The sequence below is a fragment of the Sorex fumeus genome, unplaced genomic scaffold (assembly GCF_029834395.1).
Source record: "Sorex fumeus unplaced genomic scaffold, SorFum_2.1 ptg000037l, whole genome shotgun sequence".
NCBI lineage: Eukaryota > Metazoa > Chordata > Mammalia > Eulipotyphla > Soricidae > Sorex > Sorex fumeus.
This window is the reverse complement of record NW_026606094.1, coordinates 77198954-77215786: the sequence shown is the minus strand read 5'-3', so window position 1 is coordinate 77215786 and position 16833 is coordinate 77198954. Positions and strand designations below refer to the sequence as shown.

General features: G+C 40.9%; 1 protein-coding gene across 1 annotated transcript in view; it reads left to right on the top strand.

Annotated features, from left to right (window-relative positions):
- DPY19L2 (dpy-19 like 2) overlaps window positions 1–16833 on the top strand; it is a 129685-nt gene that overhangs the window by 100082 nt on the left and 12770 nt on the right. The window contains exon 17 of the mRNA XM_056118706.1: window positions 4312–4336. Coding sequence (XP_055974681.1) covers window positions 4312–4336 — 25 coding nt within the window. The remainder of the gene's footprint in view (window positions 1–4311; window positions 4337–16833) is intronic.

Below are 16833 nucleotides of genomic sequence, written 5' to 3'. Positions count from 1 at the left end.
TGAAGAGCCAAGCCAGTGTATTGACGAGTACTGATGGCAGATTCTTCAGTTGTTCAGGTCTGACTTTGTCTGGGCCGGGTGCTGTTCTCTTCTTTACCAATGAATTGGTGTGTCGGATTTCGGAAGGGAGAATGTTAGGAATGTTCTCCATCCTGCAGAATTTGGTATGTGGGCAGGTGGACCTGGATACCAACGAGATCTGAGTAGAAGTCGTGGACAATCTTCTCCATTGCCCTTCTGGATGATGTGATAGATCCTTCAGGATGTCGGAGGGCTGTCCTCTTGGTCTTGTAGTTGGCGAAGGACAGGCGGACATTGCAAATGCTTTTCCCAGTTTCTGCCGTATCGGCCAGCACTGCTGTTTTCTCTTTGAAGTCTTTCTTTATCTCTTCTCTGCACTGCTTTGCAAACTCGCACATTAGCTTGTGATTTCCTGAGGCTTGCGCCAAGCCACATTGGTGAATAAGCTCTAGAGTTTCCAAAGACTGATGTCTTTTTATGGCTTTCCTTGCACAATCTTGGAGATGCTAAACCAGCCTATCGTATTCTTTGTTAATGTCGTCAACGATGTTATCTTCTCATGTTGCAGTAATCGTGCCAAAGAGCTCCCAGTTGGTGGTCATTCTGGGAGTTCTCTTCTTAAACTGTGAAACTGCATTGCATAAATCTAACCTTGAGGAAATAATCAAATGTATCCAATTTAAAGATATTTCTCTATATGTGTTTTTAAATATTAGTGTCAAAAAAGAAAAAAAATTGAAAACAGTTCTAGATCAAAGGAGACTAAAAAGAAAAGGTCAGTTAAATGCAGTGTATGATTCTAGGTTGGATTCGGCTCAAGAAACTGTAAAGAACATAATTGCTATGGTTGGTAAAGCTTGGATATAGATTAATATTAAATAAAGTCTTGCTTAGGTGTCAAAATATTTAATATTGATAAATATTTTGGGCTGGAGCGATAGCACAGTGTGTAGAGCATTTGCCTTGCATGCGGCAAACCCTGGTACCATTGCTCCGCCCCTCTCAGAGAGCCTGGCAAGCTACCAAGAGTATCTTGCCCGCACGGAAAAGCCTGACAAGCTCCCCAGGACATATTCCATATGCAAAAACAGAAACAACAGGTCTCACAATTTGTTGTGAGACGTTACTGGTGCCCTCTCAAGCAAATCGACGAAAAACGGGAGGACAGTTCTACGGTGCTTCTGTGGTTAAATAAAAGACTGGACTTGCTCTTAAAATTTTTTAAAACAAATTTTATCTCACTGTTGAACTTCTAGTTTTATATATGTATTTTTTAAAATTTTTGTTGAGTTATTCGTGTTCACTGCAATTTGCTGAACCTCCTTAAAATGCTTATATTCAATTCCCTAGCAGTTATGTCCACATTTGATGGAGCAATGACCTATTCTAGGCTTTGTGGCCTGGGTCTGTGAGGAGACTGCTTTACCTGAAAGTGGGTGTGAGGATGTTAGCCAGCTGAGATGTACCATTTCCAGTGGTGTTTATGCAGGCTTCTCATCTGAGGTAATTACAGGTGAAGATTACTGGGATCTCCATGATCATAGCAGTGTTGAGGTTTGTTGGAGTCCTCTGTGATGACTCTCCTGGAAACACCTGATCCGTGTTTCTTTTATTGGTCAACGAGTGGTTCTGGTTTTTGGACACTCTTGTGGTAGAGGTACTGTTGTCTCATGCATATAATACAATACACTGCCGGGGCCTGGGTCTTTGACATTCACACAGTGGAGATTAATCAAGGGTCTGATTGCTCTGGCTAGCATAAGAATTTGGTGGTTATAGAGCCTCCAAAATCAAAGGCACAGGCTACCCTAGAGTGGCAATGATTTGTCAGATAGGAATGTTAAATTAGTGGTTATGAACTGAGGTTTAGTGTACAGCTCTGGGTTCTGGGCCCTGAGCTCCACCTAGGAGAGCAGTATTGGTTTCATCCCTGAGTCCTGAGCCCCCACAGTGAAGTGTTCAGGCGCTGTTGTGTCTCTCACTTCATATGCACAGCAGCATAGGTCCAGGGTGGGGACAGCCAGCCACGTGTTCTTTCTGGGTGTGCTGCAGCCGCAGTGGCTGTTGATGGCAGTGGCAAAAGCAGTCGTGGTTCTCTGCAGCATTCTTGACAGAAATCCACTGAAAGCAAAAGAGTTCCGAGGCTGTGTGGAACTTGTGGAGGTCCTGGGACAAGATCTGCTGGAGTCGTCTGTGAGCAAGCCTCTAGCACACAAAAGCCCACCCGGGGTTGACTCGGATGAACAATATGCATTCATATTCATAGATAGGTATATAATTTATAGTATATTGTGCTCTATCCTCTTATTTTAAATCATACATAATTAGGGCTGTGGGGGTAGTGCAGGGGTCGACACTTGCCTTCCATGCAGCAAACCTAATTTCATTCTTGGCACTGAAAATGATCATCCAAGTACCACAGGGGTGATCCCTGAGCACCCCTGGGTGTGGCCCACAGTACAAAAAAAGAAATGATACTGTTTTGATGTATATCACTGTCACTGTCCTTGTCTTCCCATTGTTCATCTATTTGCTCAAGCGGGCCGAGTAACATTGTGAGACTTGTTACTGGTTTTGGCATATCAGATACGTCACGGGTAGCTTGCCAGGTTTTGCCGTGCAGATGAGATACTCTTGGTAGCTTGCCGGGCTCTCCAAGAGGGGCGGAGGAATCGAACTTGGTCAGCCATGTTGGCTGCGTGCAAGGCAAACGCCCTATCCGCTGTACTGTCGCTCCAGCCCTTGATGTATATAGATCCATATAATTTTTAAGAAGAGGATAGTGAGGTATTTTCTATTGTATGTTAACACTGTTGTAAACATCTGACCAAAATTGCAATCATTACACTTTTAAAGTTAATAAATGTAAAATGTTTATTGAGGACTAAGTACGTGTTTTTGCTCCAGTGGGCCCAGTAACATCTCCATTGTGACACTTGTTGTTACTGTGTTTGGCATATTGAATGCATTATGGGTAGCTTTCCAGGTTTTGCTGTGCGGGCAAGATACTCTTGGTAGCTTGCCGGGCTGTCCGAAAGGGGCGGAGGAATCGAACCCGGGTCGGCCAGGCCAGTTGTGCACAAGGCAAATGCCCTACCTCCCTATCACTCCAGCACAGCACAACTATTGCGTGCAGCCAGCCGGCCGAGCCGTGTTCAATTCCTCCGTCCCTCTCAGACAGCCCAGCAAGCTACTGAGATTATCTTGCCCACACAGCAAAGCATGGCAAGCTACCCGTGATGCATTCAGTATTCCAAACACAGTAACAACAAGTTTCACTATGGAGACGTTACTGGGCCTGCTCGAACAAATTGATGAACAATGGGAGGACAGTGACAATGACAGTGAAGTATGTGTATTGATGTATTTTATTGCTTTTAATTTTTATTGAGCAAATAGTGATTAAGTTTGTATATGGCACATACTTCATTGACTACCTTATTGAATATTATGTAAATGATAGAGAATTTAATATAATTTTTTATTTGTACTTCTAGAAGTGCAACCTACAGTCACCAGTAAAACTTATTTCATCTAAAGAATGGATTTTTTTTAATAAACATGATCTAGTATATGCAAAGGTGTTAATCATTCTCTTTAAACTGACAGGAATTTTAGAAACATCTAATAATTTTCATGCTCATAAATGATGCCAAGTTATACCCACAATTTTTTGTGTGAATTTTTTTTTTTAGGGGTGAGAGCGATAGCACAGAGGTAAGGCGTTTGCCTTGCATGCAGCCAACATGGCCGACCCGAGTTCGATTCCTCCGCCCCTCTCGGAGAGCCCGGCAAGCTACCGAGAGTATCTCGCCTGCACGGCAGAGCCTGGCAAGCTCCCCGTGACGTATTTGATATGACAAACACAGTAACAACAAAGTCTCCAATGGAGACATTACTGGGCCCGCTCGAGCAAATCAATGATCAATGGGAGGGCCTTTTTTTTTAGTTTTTTTTTGTTGTTGTTGTTAGTGAGACATTGTGAAGTACAGTTGCAGACTTACAAATTTTTGTGCTTGGGTCTCAATTATACAATGATCAAATACCCATCCCTCCACCAGTGCCCATTTCCCATCATCACGGATCCCAGTATCCCTCCCACCGCCCATCCCCCCCATCCACCCTGCCTCTGTGGCAGGGCATTCCCTTTTATTCTCTCTCTCTCTCTTATTGTATACCCACAATTTAGAATCAAAATTTAAAATCTAAGAACAAATCAGTGTTTCTTTGTATGTAATTTTAGTGCAATGTATATTCAGTAAATAGGACATATTTTTGTTTTTATTTCAGAAAACATCTCCTTGAACATGGTGAGGTAAAGCTTTCATTTTCATCTATGACAGATGGTCCTATTAAACTCTATTAAAGGATAAATCACAGCGGGTCAACGTTGGTGCTATTATTCCATCAATTGTGCAGGAGTGGTTCAGCTTTGCTAATAATTTTCTGCTGTTTCTCACTCTGCTTTATGTTCTTCCAGAAATAAGAATTTGAAAGTAGAAGTCTGATTTATAACCATGGAGTATAATTGAATTAAACTTGCTCCACCCATTCAGTAATAACAAACCTTTCTTTCTAGTTGCTGAGTGCATTGACAAGGGCTGGAGCGATAGCACAGTGGTAGGGCGTTTGCCTTGCACGCAGCCAACATGGCCGACCTGAGCTAGATTCCTCCGCCCCTCTTGGAGAGCCCAGCAAGCTACCGAGAGTATCTCGCCCGCACGGGAGGGCCTGGCAAGCTCCCCGTGACGTATTCGATATGCCAGACACAGTAACAACAAAGTCTCCAATGGAGACGTTACTGGGCCCGCTCGAGCAAATCAATGATCAATGGGAGGGCCTTTACTTTTACTTTACTTTATGCAAGTGGATATAGTCAGTCAGAAGCTCAAAAATGTGACAGGATGTGGGAGATGGCACAGCAATGATCTTTGTTTTTTTTTAATCTGAGATAAAAACTATTTCCCTATAGTTACATAGATTTTTTCAAAGGATACATAAAACAAGGCATTTTAAATGATGCTAAATTATTTTTGTGGTGTGCAAGGGAAATATTGGCATGGGATTGAAGTGTCATTTCCTAAGCAATAAAGCTTTGAGTTTTCAATAGTACCTCAGAAAATCAAGTACCTCGGAATCAGCTTAACCAAAGAGGTGAAGGACCTATACAAGGAAAATTACAAAACACTACTTCAAGAAATAAAGGAGGACACTAGGAAATGGAGACACATCCCCTGATCATGGAAAGGGAGTATTAAAATTATCAAAATGGCAATACTGCCCAAAGCATTATACAGATTCAGTATGGTCCCTATCAGAATACCCGTGACATTTTTCAAAGAAATAGACAAAACACTCCTGAAATTCATATGGAACAATGAAACCCCACAAATAGCTAAAACAATTCTTGGGAAAAAGAAGATGGGTGGCATCACTTTCCCCAACTTCAAACTGTACTGCAGTGGTAATTAAGACAGCATGGTACTGGGCTAGAAACAGACCTGCAGAACAATGGGACAGAGTTGAATATTCTGTCATAGAACCCCAAATATATGACCAGTTAATCTTTGACAAAGGAGTAAGAAATGTGAAGTGGAACAAGGAAAGCCTCTTCAACAAGTGGTGCTGGGAAAACTGGATAGCTACCTGCAGAAAAATGAACTCTGAACTCCGTCTAATGCCAGGGACAAAAAGTCATACCTAAGTAGATTAAAGACCTCTATATCAAACATGAATCTATAAGGTACACAAGAGGAAAATGTAGTCACAACTCTCCATGACATTGAAGGATGAAACAGCACCAACCTTGCAAGTGGAAGCAAACATAAACAAATGGGACTACATCAAACTAAGAAGCTTCTGCACTTCAAAAAGAAACAGTGGCCAAAATACAGAAAGAGCCCACTTAATGGGAAAGAATTTTTACCCAATACCCATCTGATAAGGGATTAATATCCATGATATACAAGACACTAGTAGAATTGTACAAGTGAAAAACCTACAACCCCATCAAAAAATGGGGAGAACAAATGAACAGAAGTTTCCTCAAAAAAGAAATACAAATGGCCAAAAGGCACATGAAAAAATGCTCCACATTGCTAGCCATCAGGGAGATGCAAATCAAAACAAAAATGAGATATCATCTGACACCACAGACTGGCACACATTCAAAAGAACATAAGCAATCAGTGCTGGCATAGATGTGGGGAAAAGGGACGCTCTTTCACTGTTGGTGGGAATGCCCACTAGTCCAGCTTTCTGGAAAACAGTATGGACAGTCCTTCAAAAACTAGAAATTGAGCTTCCTTATGACCCCACAATACCACTTCTGGGAATATATCCCGAGGATGCAAAAAAGCACAGTAGAAATGATGTCTGTACCTATATGTTCATTGCAGCACTGTTCACAATAGCCAAAATCTGGAAACCACCCAAGTGCCCTAGAACAGATGACTGGTTAAAGAAACTTTGGTACATCTACACAATGGAATACTATGCAGCTGTCAGGAGAGATGAAGTCATGAACTTTGCTTATAAATGGATAGACATGGAGAGTATCATGCTAAGTGAAATGAGTCAAAATAGAGGAACAGGCAGAAGAACTGCACTCATTTGTGGAGTATAAAACAACATAACATGAGGATGACACCTAGGGATTGTAGATACACAGGACAGATAGATTGCTCCATAGCTGGAAGCCTACTTCATGAGCAAAGGGGAGAAGGCAGCTGGAATAGAGAAGGGATCACTAAGGAAAAGATGGCTGGAGGAATCGGTCGGGATGGGAGATGTGTGCAGAAAGTAGATAAGGGACCAAACATGATAACCTCTCAGGGTCTGTATTGCAAACCATAATGCCTAAAAGTAGAAAGAGATTATGGGGAATCATGTCTGCCATGGAGGCAGGGGGAGGGTGGGAAAAAGAAGGTATCCCGGGGATATTGGTGGTGGGGAATGAGCACTGGTGGAGGGATGGGTGTTTGATCATTGTGTGATTGTAACCCAAACGTGAAAGTTTGTAACTATCTCACGGTGATTCAATAAAATTTTTAAAAATAAAAATTAAAAAATGAAGCTTGAAGTTTTCAAAGGGAGAGGTAAAAAAATATTTTTTCTTTTTGGGTCACACCTGGCAATGCACAGGGGTTACTCCTGGCTCATGCACTCAGGAATTACTCCTGGCAGTGCTCGGGGAACCATATGGAATGCTGGGAATTGGACCCTGGTCGACTGCTTGCAAGGCAAATGTCTTACCTGCAGTACTATTGCTCCAGCCCCCTGGAAAGGTAAAAATTTTGAGAGCAGACAACTGAATTTGAACTTACTGTGATTAACTTATGATAACATATAATATTTTAATAGTTTACTGTCTCATGAACCATGCAGTCTAAATCTCAGCATATCATTCCCGCTTTACAAATAAGAAAATCAATTAGGTGTGAACAGCTGTTACAGAGTTAAACACTGACATAAACACTGACATTTCAATTCAGTGAACTCTAATTCTTTGCTTCCACAGTCCAGAGTTCCTAATTAACAAACATTTCCCCACCATGCTGTGATGCAGAGTCCTCGTGACTCCTCCATCTTCAGCATTTCTGGTGTGGGTGTATCTGTAGGTCCTCTGAGGGGATTGAGGCACCTGGAGCATCCTGGCACTCAAGAAAATCTTCAGGAGACCAACGAGAGCACCTTGGCAAAGTTTATCTTCTGTTTCTCTCTCATTCCCCTAACCCCGCCCAGTTTCAGTGATTTGTTAATAGCGTTTGATGTTCTTGCGGGGATTATCCTCACAGCTGCTGTCCCAGACTATCATGTATTTGCATGCTTGAGGTTCGATCAAGATTGAAACACTCTGTCCCGGGTGTGTGTGGGATCCTGAGAACATTTTGACTTGGCCTCCAAGGACACGTTTGTCCAAGTGTCAGCTGGAGCTCTTTCCCAGTTGGGGGCTGCCCTACAGCATCATGTCCTTTTGGGTTCCCACAGTGCGTGTGCATACATGCGCGCGCTTGTGTGTGTGTGCATGCGCACACGCGCATCTAGCCAGTAGAGGAGTGAGCACCGTGGCAGAGGTGTCTGTCAGGACTCAGCCCAGTGAAGGAGCGAATACTGCTGCTCATAGCCAAAACGCCGCCAACCCACAGCACACCCTGACAGCTAGCTGGTAAGGTTGTCTAGGAATAACCTTGGTTCCTGCAGTGGACAGAAAACCAGCTTGCTAATGGCCCACTACTGGAGATCAATCTTCCAGTTGAGCCCAGACTCTCCACTTCCAGTGTTGTCAAAGGAATGGTCAGTAGTACTTTCTGCTTTCTTTGCAAGAAATTTCTGATAAGTAATTTACATATATTAATAATTTCATTCTCACATCAACTCACTGAGAGTAAGTATTGTCATTACTTCTACTTTACATATGGAAAAACTGCTGTTACCTAACAGAAATCAGGTATTGGCCTAAGGTCACAGAGCTCACCTGGCCTGAGCGTGTGGCACCAGGCCAGGAGCCCAGCAGTGCAGCCCCAGTGCGTGTATGCCCTCACTCTCGCATGGCTCGTGGCCTGCTTTCATAGGGGGTTCAGCCACTGAACCATTGACTTACTAGCCTCCATTCAGACTGAATAGTTTAAACTATTTAAAATGTACTTCTTTTTTGAAGCATGTATTCCTTGGGTTTTTTTCCCTTTATCTCACATTATTTTGCTAATTTTTCTTGTCTTTCATTTCTTCATTTATTCTCATTATGCCTGTTTCATTTCTTTCTGCTAAGGTACATTTATTACCTCAGTATGTATTGTTCTCCTACTCCTCACCAAGTTCCTGCTTTTATAAAATTTACTACATAGTGAAAAAAATATATGATCAGATAATTACATGTTGAATGATAGAGGTAGAAACAAAAGTAGCACAGAAAGAGATGAGATTTAATCTGTGTGAAAGAGCTGAAGTCATCAAGGAGAGATTCCTGTAATTTTTTTAAAAATTTTTGAACTTATTGTGGCACCATAGTTTATAAAACAGTTATTGGTAGGGTTTTGTACTTGTCATAGAAATTAGACAAGAAAGAGGTATTAAGAGCATCCAGATTCATTAAAGAAGCCAAACTATTACTTTTTGCAGATGAAGTGATACTAAGACAACTCTAGACTCTTTAAAAAAAAAAAACCTAAAATAGTAAATCCGTACATTCACATGACAGGCTACAAAATCAGCACAGAAATCTATTACATTATTTCATGTAAACAATGAAAAAGATGATAGAGGAATTAAAAAAATATTTTCCACAATGGGGCTGGAGTGATCACAAAGTGGGTAGGGCGTTTGCCTTGCACGCAGCCAACATGACCAATTCGAGTTCAATTCCTCTGCCTCTCTTGGAGAGCCGAGCAAGCTATTGAGAGTATCTCGCCTGCATGGCAAAGCCTGGCAAGCTCCCCATGACGTATTCAGTATGCCAAACACAGTAACAGCAAAGTCTCACAATGGAGACGTTACTGGGCCCGCTCGAGAAAATCCATGAACGGGAGGACAGCGATACCGTGATTTTCCACAATTGTACATCAGAAAAGTAAAAGTACCCTTTGGATGTGTGCCAGTCTCTGATTTGAGATAATATCTCATTGTCCTTTTGATTTGCAACTCCCTGATGAAGAACATTTTTTATGTGTCACTAGGTCATTCAAATCTCTTCTTTGGAAAAATTTCAGTTCATTTCCTTTCCCTATTTTTTAATGGGGTTGGATGTTTTTTTCTTGTAGAGTTCAACCAGTGCCTTGAGTGTCTTTGATATTAACCCCTTAGCAGAATGGTTTTGGGTGAATAACCTTTCCCATTCCATAGACTGTCTTTGTATTTTGGTCACGGTTTCTTTTGAGGTTTCTTTTCTTTCTTAGTTTAATGTAGTCCTATTTGTTTATCTTTATTTCCACTTGCTTGTTCAGTGATATTTCTTCTTTGAAAGATACCTTTAGCTTCAATATTGTGGAGGGTTTTTTCTTTATTTTCTTCCATGAATCTTTATGGATTCTGGTCTGATGTTGAGGTCTTTAATCCATTTTGATTTGTGGCTGGTGTTAGATAGAGATCTGAGTCCACTTTTTTGCATGTAACTGTCCAGTTTTGCCAGCACCACTTGTTAAAGAGGCTTTCCTTGCTCCACTTAACAATTCTTGTTCCCTTATCAAAGCTTAAATAATCATATATATTTGAATGTGTATGTTAGGATATTCAACTCTGTTCCATTGGTCTGCGAGTCTGTTTTTATTTCGAGATTATGCTGTTTTGCTGGCACGGATATGGACAGAAAGGAACTCTCTTTCACTGTTGTTGGGAATGCCTACTGGCTCAACCTTTCTGGAAAACAATATGGACATTCCTCAAAAACCTAGAAATTGAGCTCCCATATGACCCAGCAATACCACTTCTGGGAATATACCCTTGGGGCCAAAAATAAAAACCACACACAGCACAAACAACCATCTGCAGTCCTGTATTCATTGCAGTACTATGCACCATGGCCAGAACCTGGAAACAACCTGAGTGACCAAGAACAGACAACTGGTTAAAGAAACTATGTGAGGTAGAGGGTGAATAATATAGAAAAGGGACTAGGATGACAATGATATCTGGAAATGATCATACTGGACAAGAACTGAGTGTTAAATGTAGGTACAGGTATATGACAGATAAGCTTTAAATATCTGCATTGCAAACCACAATGCTCAAAAGGAGAGAGAGAGAGATGGGAAGGAGGAGGAGGTGGGGGGGAGAGGCGGGGTGTCTGCCATAAAGGCAGGCTGCTGGTGCTGGGAAATGTACACTGGTGGAGGGATGGGTGTTTGAAAACATTATGACTGAAACCTAATCATGAACAGCTTTGTAAGATTCTATCTCAGTGATTCAATAATAAAATTTTAAATAAAAAATATATTTAAAAAAAGAAAGAGAAAGTACCTTTGAAATCAGCCTAACAAAAAAAAAAAGTAAAGTAAGGCCCTCCCATTGATCATCGATTTGCTCGAGCGGGCCCAGTAACGTCTCCATTGGAGACTTTGTTGTTACTGTGTTTGGCATATTGAATACGTCACGGGGAGCTTGCCAGGCCCTGCTGTGCGGGTGAGATACTCTCGGTAGCTTGCCGGGCTCTCCGAGAGGGGCGGAGGAATCGAACTCGGGTCGGCCATGTTGGCTGCGTGCAAGGCAAACGCCTTACCGCTGTGCTATCGCTCCAGCCCATATAAAACAAAAAAAAATAATAAAAGAATGTTATAAAGAAAGTTATCATCACTATTTAAAAAAATCAAAGAGGATGCAAGAAAATGGAAACATGCTCCTTCTTTATGTGTTGAAGGGAAAATTTCTGTCAAAATGACAATCCTACATGAAGCACTAGAAGATTCAGTGCAGTCACACCCAGTTGTTTGCAGGACTTACTCCTAACTGTGCTCAGGGATTGCTCCTGGCAAGGTTTGGGACATCAAATGCAGTGCCAGGGATTGATCCCAAGTCAGCTTTGTGTATGGCTGATGCCCTGTGCTCCAGCTCCTTAGTGATATGTTTTTTAACATCAAGACCAAATGCTGTTAAAATTTGTATGGAGTAATAAAACTCTCAAATAGCCGAAGGAATTGTAGGAAAAGAGATGGGGCAGCAAGGGAAAGGGGGGAGGGCTTTTTCTTTTCCCAACTTTAAGTTATACTGTGTATAACTGTAATAGGTAATCAGTGTAATAACTAGAATAAAGACAGAATCTCAGACAGTTGGAACAGAGTTGAGAAGACAGAATGGTTTCTGCAGGTTTATGGACTAATCATTAGCAAAGGAGCTAAGAATATGAAAGTGGAGCAATTTAAGCCTTTCAGCAAATGGTTTTGGAAAAACTGATCAACCACATGTAAATGAACTCAGCTCCTTATCTCACGCAATGTACAAAGGTCAATTAAAAATGGATTAAATACCTCATTATCACACCTTAATCCATAAATTATACTGAGGGAAAAATAGAACTCCTCGTGACATTAAATTCAGAGGCATCTTCAGTGTTTCAATGCTATTGGCCAAATAAATGGAAGAAAAGTTAAACAAATGGGATTGCATCAAATTAAGAAGCTTCTACACAACAAAAGAAACTATGACCAAAATTGAAAATAAAAAGTTATCACAGACATGGAAAAATACATACTCATCATTCTGACGAAAGGTTAATACCCAAGATATGTAATGCATTTATAAAACTTATCAGGAGTAATACAACCCCATCAAAATCTAGGGAGAAAAGATATATTGAAGCTTTCTCAGAGAAGATGTATGGATGACCAGTACATACGTGAAAAATATTCTGCATCACTTATCAGGGAAATGCAGGTGAAAGCCAATTATATACACATCACACCAGTGAGACTTGCACACATCAGAAAGAAGAAAAACTGTTGGTGTGGATGTGCAGGAAAGGAACCCTCCCTCACTGCTGGTGGGAGTTTTGCCTGGTCCAACCCTGGTCCAACAATATGCACACTTCTCAGAAAACTTAGGCCCAGCAATTCCCTTTTGACATTTATCCAAAGGGCCCAAACATTATATTCAGAACAGACATTTGTGCTCTGATGTTCATTGCAGCACTATTTATAATAAACAAAATCAGAAAATAACCAAAAAACAGGACTGGATAAAGAAGTCATATATACATATACATATATATTCCATTGTGTATACACACATTGGAATACTACTCCATGTGTAATTTGCGCTACATGGATGATGAAACTGGACACCATCACGCTGACTTCACTCCATTGTGTGTATATATCATGTTTCTTTATCCAGTCTCACACTTGGGTTGCATTGCTAACACACCTGTGGTTGTGGTAGATATCACACACACTGCTGTGGCATAGAGATCCCAAATCATAGAGCCACTGTGATCATCCTTGGTGTTACCGGGTGATCCTGGGTATAGAACTTACAGAGTTATGATTACAAAGCTGGCTCGCTGCCACCCTCCCTGTTAATAATAATCCCTGTCTGCTAATTATGTGATAATATAAATTTTATCCTTTCTTTGATTTGGTCTATTCCATGATTTATTTGTATATATTCAACCATCCTGGCACCCCTAGGATAAATCCCACTTGGTCATGATGAATGATTCTCTTGAGATAGTTGCAATTCTAAAGACTTTGTGTCATTTTTGCATGTATGTTCTTCAGATATATTAGTGTGTAGTTGTGTGTGCATGTGCTTTCCTTCTCTGACTTGGGAATGAGAGTGATACTGGCTTCAGAGAATGTCCATGGGATACTTCTCAATTTTATTTTTGGGAGGAAGAGTTTGAGCTTGACGGTTATTGGTTTGCTGAAAAATTTTCAGAATTTTTTTTTTTAATTTTTATTTTTTTTTACAGTTGTAGATTTACAATTTTTTCTGCTTGGGTTTCAATTATACAATGATCAGATACCCATCCCTCCACCAGTGCCCATTTTTCACCACCATGGATAATATCCCTTCCACCCCCATCCCCCCATCCCCCCCTGCCTGTGTGGCAGGGCAATCCCCTGTGTTCTCTCTCTCCATTTGGGTGTTGTGGTCTGCAAAAGAGGCATTGAGTGGCAAACATGTTCAGTCCATAGTCTACTTTCGACATGCATCTCCCCTCCTGGGAGGATCCTCCGAACATCCTTTATTTGGTGCTCCCTTCTCTATCTGAACTGCCCTTTCCTCTAGGATACCCGGCTGGCCTCTAAGTTATGGAGTAATCATCCTGGTGCTGATCTCAGCTATTCTTGGGTATTAATCTCATACTTTGTTACTTTATATCCCCCAGATGAATGCAATCTTTCTATGTCTATCCCTCTCTTTCTGACTCATTTCGCTTAGCATGATACTTTCCATATTGTACCACTTGTATGTAAATTTCATGACTTCATCTTTTCTAACAGCTACATAGTACTCCATTGTGTAGATGTACCAAAGTTTCTTTAACCAGTCATCTGTTCTTGGGCATTCAGGTTTCTTCCAGTTTCTGGCTATTGTAAAGAGTGCTGCAATGAACAAACAAGTGCAGATGTCCCTTCGACTATACATTTTTGCCTCTCTGGGATATATTCCCAGGAGTGGTATTGCTGGGTCAAATGGGAGCCCAATTTCTAATTTTTTGAGAATCATCCATACTGTTGTCCAGAAGGGCTGAACCAGTGAACATTCCCACCAACAGTGAAGGAGTGTCCCTTTCTCGCCACATTCACGCCAGCATTGGTTGCTTTTGTTCTTTTGAATGTGGGCCAGTCTCTGAGGTGTGAGATGGTATCTCATTGTGGTTTTGATCTGCATCTCTCTGATGATTAATGATGTAGAGCATTTTCTCATGTGCTTTTTTGCCATTCGGATTTCTTCTTTGAGAAAGTTTCTGTTCATTTCATTGCCCCATTTTTGGATGGGGTTGGATGTTTTCTTCTTGTGGAGTTTAACCAGTATTTTGTATATCCTGGATATCAATCCCTTGTCAGATGTGTATTCGGCGAATATCCTTTCCCATTCTGTAGACTGTCTTTGTATTTTGGTCACTGTTTCTTTGGAGGTGCAGAAGCTTCTTAGTTTAAGATAGTCCCATTTATCTATCTCTGTTTTCACTTGCTTGGCCAGTGGCGTGGCATCTTTGAAGATACCATTAGCTTCAATGTCATGGAGGGTTTTGCCAACTTTATCTTCAATGTACCTTATGGTTTCTGGTCTGATGTTGAGGTCTTTAATCCATTTTGATCTTACTTTTGTACATGGTGTTAGGCAGAGTTCTGAGCCTATTTTTTTGCATGTAGCCGTCCAGTGATGCCAACACAATTTATTAAAGAGGCTTTCCTTACTCCACTTCACATTACTTGCACCTTTATCAAAGATTCGATGATCATATGATTGAGGGGAGATGTCAGTGTATTCAACCCTGTTCCATTGGTCTGCAGTTCTGCCTTTGTTCCAGTACCATGCTGTTTTAATTATTACTGCTTTGTAGTACAGTTTGAAGTTAGGGAGGTTGATTCCTCCCATTTTCTTTTTCCCAAGAATTGCTTTAGCTATTCGTGGGGGCTTCTTGTTCCATATAAATTTCAGGAGTGTTTGCTCCATTTCTTTGAAGAATGTCTTGGGTATCCTTATAGGGATTGCATTGAATTTATACAGTGCTTTCGGTAGTATTGCCATTTTGACAATGTTAAGTCTCCCGACCCATGAGCAGGGGATATCTTTCCATTTCCTCATGTCCTCTTTTATTTCCTGAAGTAGCGTTTTGTAGTTTTCTTTGTACAGGTCCTTTACTTCCTTAGTTAAGCTGATTCCTAGGTACTTGATTTTCTGGGGCACAATTGTGAACGGGATAGAATCCAACTACTCATCAAAAAGATCATACACCATGACCAAGTAGGATTCATCCCAGGGATGCAAGGATGGTTCAACATTCGGAAATCAATCAACATAATCCATCATATCAACAAAAGAAAAGATAAAAAGCATATGATTATATCAATAGATGCAGAGAAAGCATTTGACAAGATCCAGCACCCCTTTATGATGAAAACCCTAGCCAAAATGGGTATAGAGGGGACCTTCCTCAACATAATTAAAGCCATCTACCACAAGCCTACAGCAAGCATCATCCTCAATGGGGAAAAACTGAGAGCCTTCCCTCTAAGATCAGGGACGAGACAGGGATGCCCACTCTCTCCACTTCTGTTCAATATAGTACTGGAAGTACTTGCAATAGCGATTAGGCAAGAAAAAGATATTAAGGGCATTCAGGTACGAAAGGAAGAAATCAAGCTCTCACTATTCGCAGATGATATGATACTCTACTTAGAGAACCCAATAACCTCCACCAAAAAACTCCTAGAAACAATAGACTCGTATAGTAAAGTTGCAGGTTATAAAATCAATACCCAAAAGTCCATGGCTTTCCTATACGCAAACAGTGAGAGAGAAGAAAGCAACATGAAAATTTTCAGAATTTACTCGTGAAGCTGGAGCGATAGCACAGCGGGTAGGGCGTTCGCCTTACACGCGGCCAACATGGCCAACCCAAGTTCGATTCCTCCGCCCCTCTCGGAGAGCCCGGCAAGCTACGATATTCGATATGCCAGACACAGTAACAACAAAGTCTCCAATGGAGACGTTACTGGGCCCGCTCAGTTGATCGATGATCAACGGGAGGGCCTTTACCTTTTACCTTACTCGTGAAGCTATCTGTATTCTTTGGGACAGTTTCAGTATTTGTTACTAATGTGTTTGAACTTTCTATTTCTTCCTGACTCATTTTTGAAAAGCTGCTTGATTCTAAAAATAGGTTAATTTTCTCTAGGTTGTTCAGTTTGTTTGCTTTGTTTGTGTTCATAGTGGTATTTCATAATGGTTTTCATTTTATAGGATCAGTTGTTGTTTTACTTCTTTTATTTCTCATTCTCTTTACCAGAATTTTCTTTTTATCTTGATGAGCCTAACAAGTTGTTATAAATTTTTTCAAATCATTTTTTTAAAAACAGCTGCTTTTGTTTTTTATTAATTTTTTGGGGGGGCAGGGTGCACGCCCAGTGATGATCCAGGGATTAGTATCAAATCAGTGGGGCTTGGCATTAAATCATTGCATTGGGGTGTTGCTGTTTTTTAAACATGGTTCATTAATTATGAACATAAATTAATTTTTAAAGTACTTCAGTGAAAAAAAAGCGTTGGAAAAAGTTTTGACGTTTCATTTTAAAGAATGTATTTAAAAGTCAAAAACAAGTATGATTACACTATGTATTGGTGTTAGGACACTTACCAGCCACAGATAGG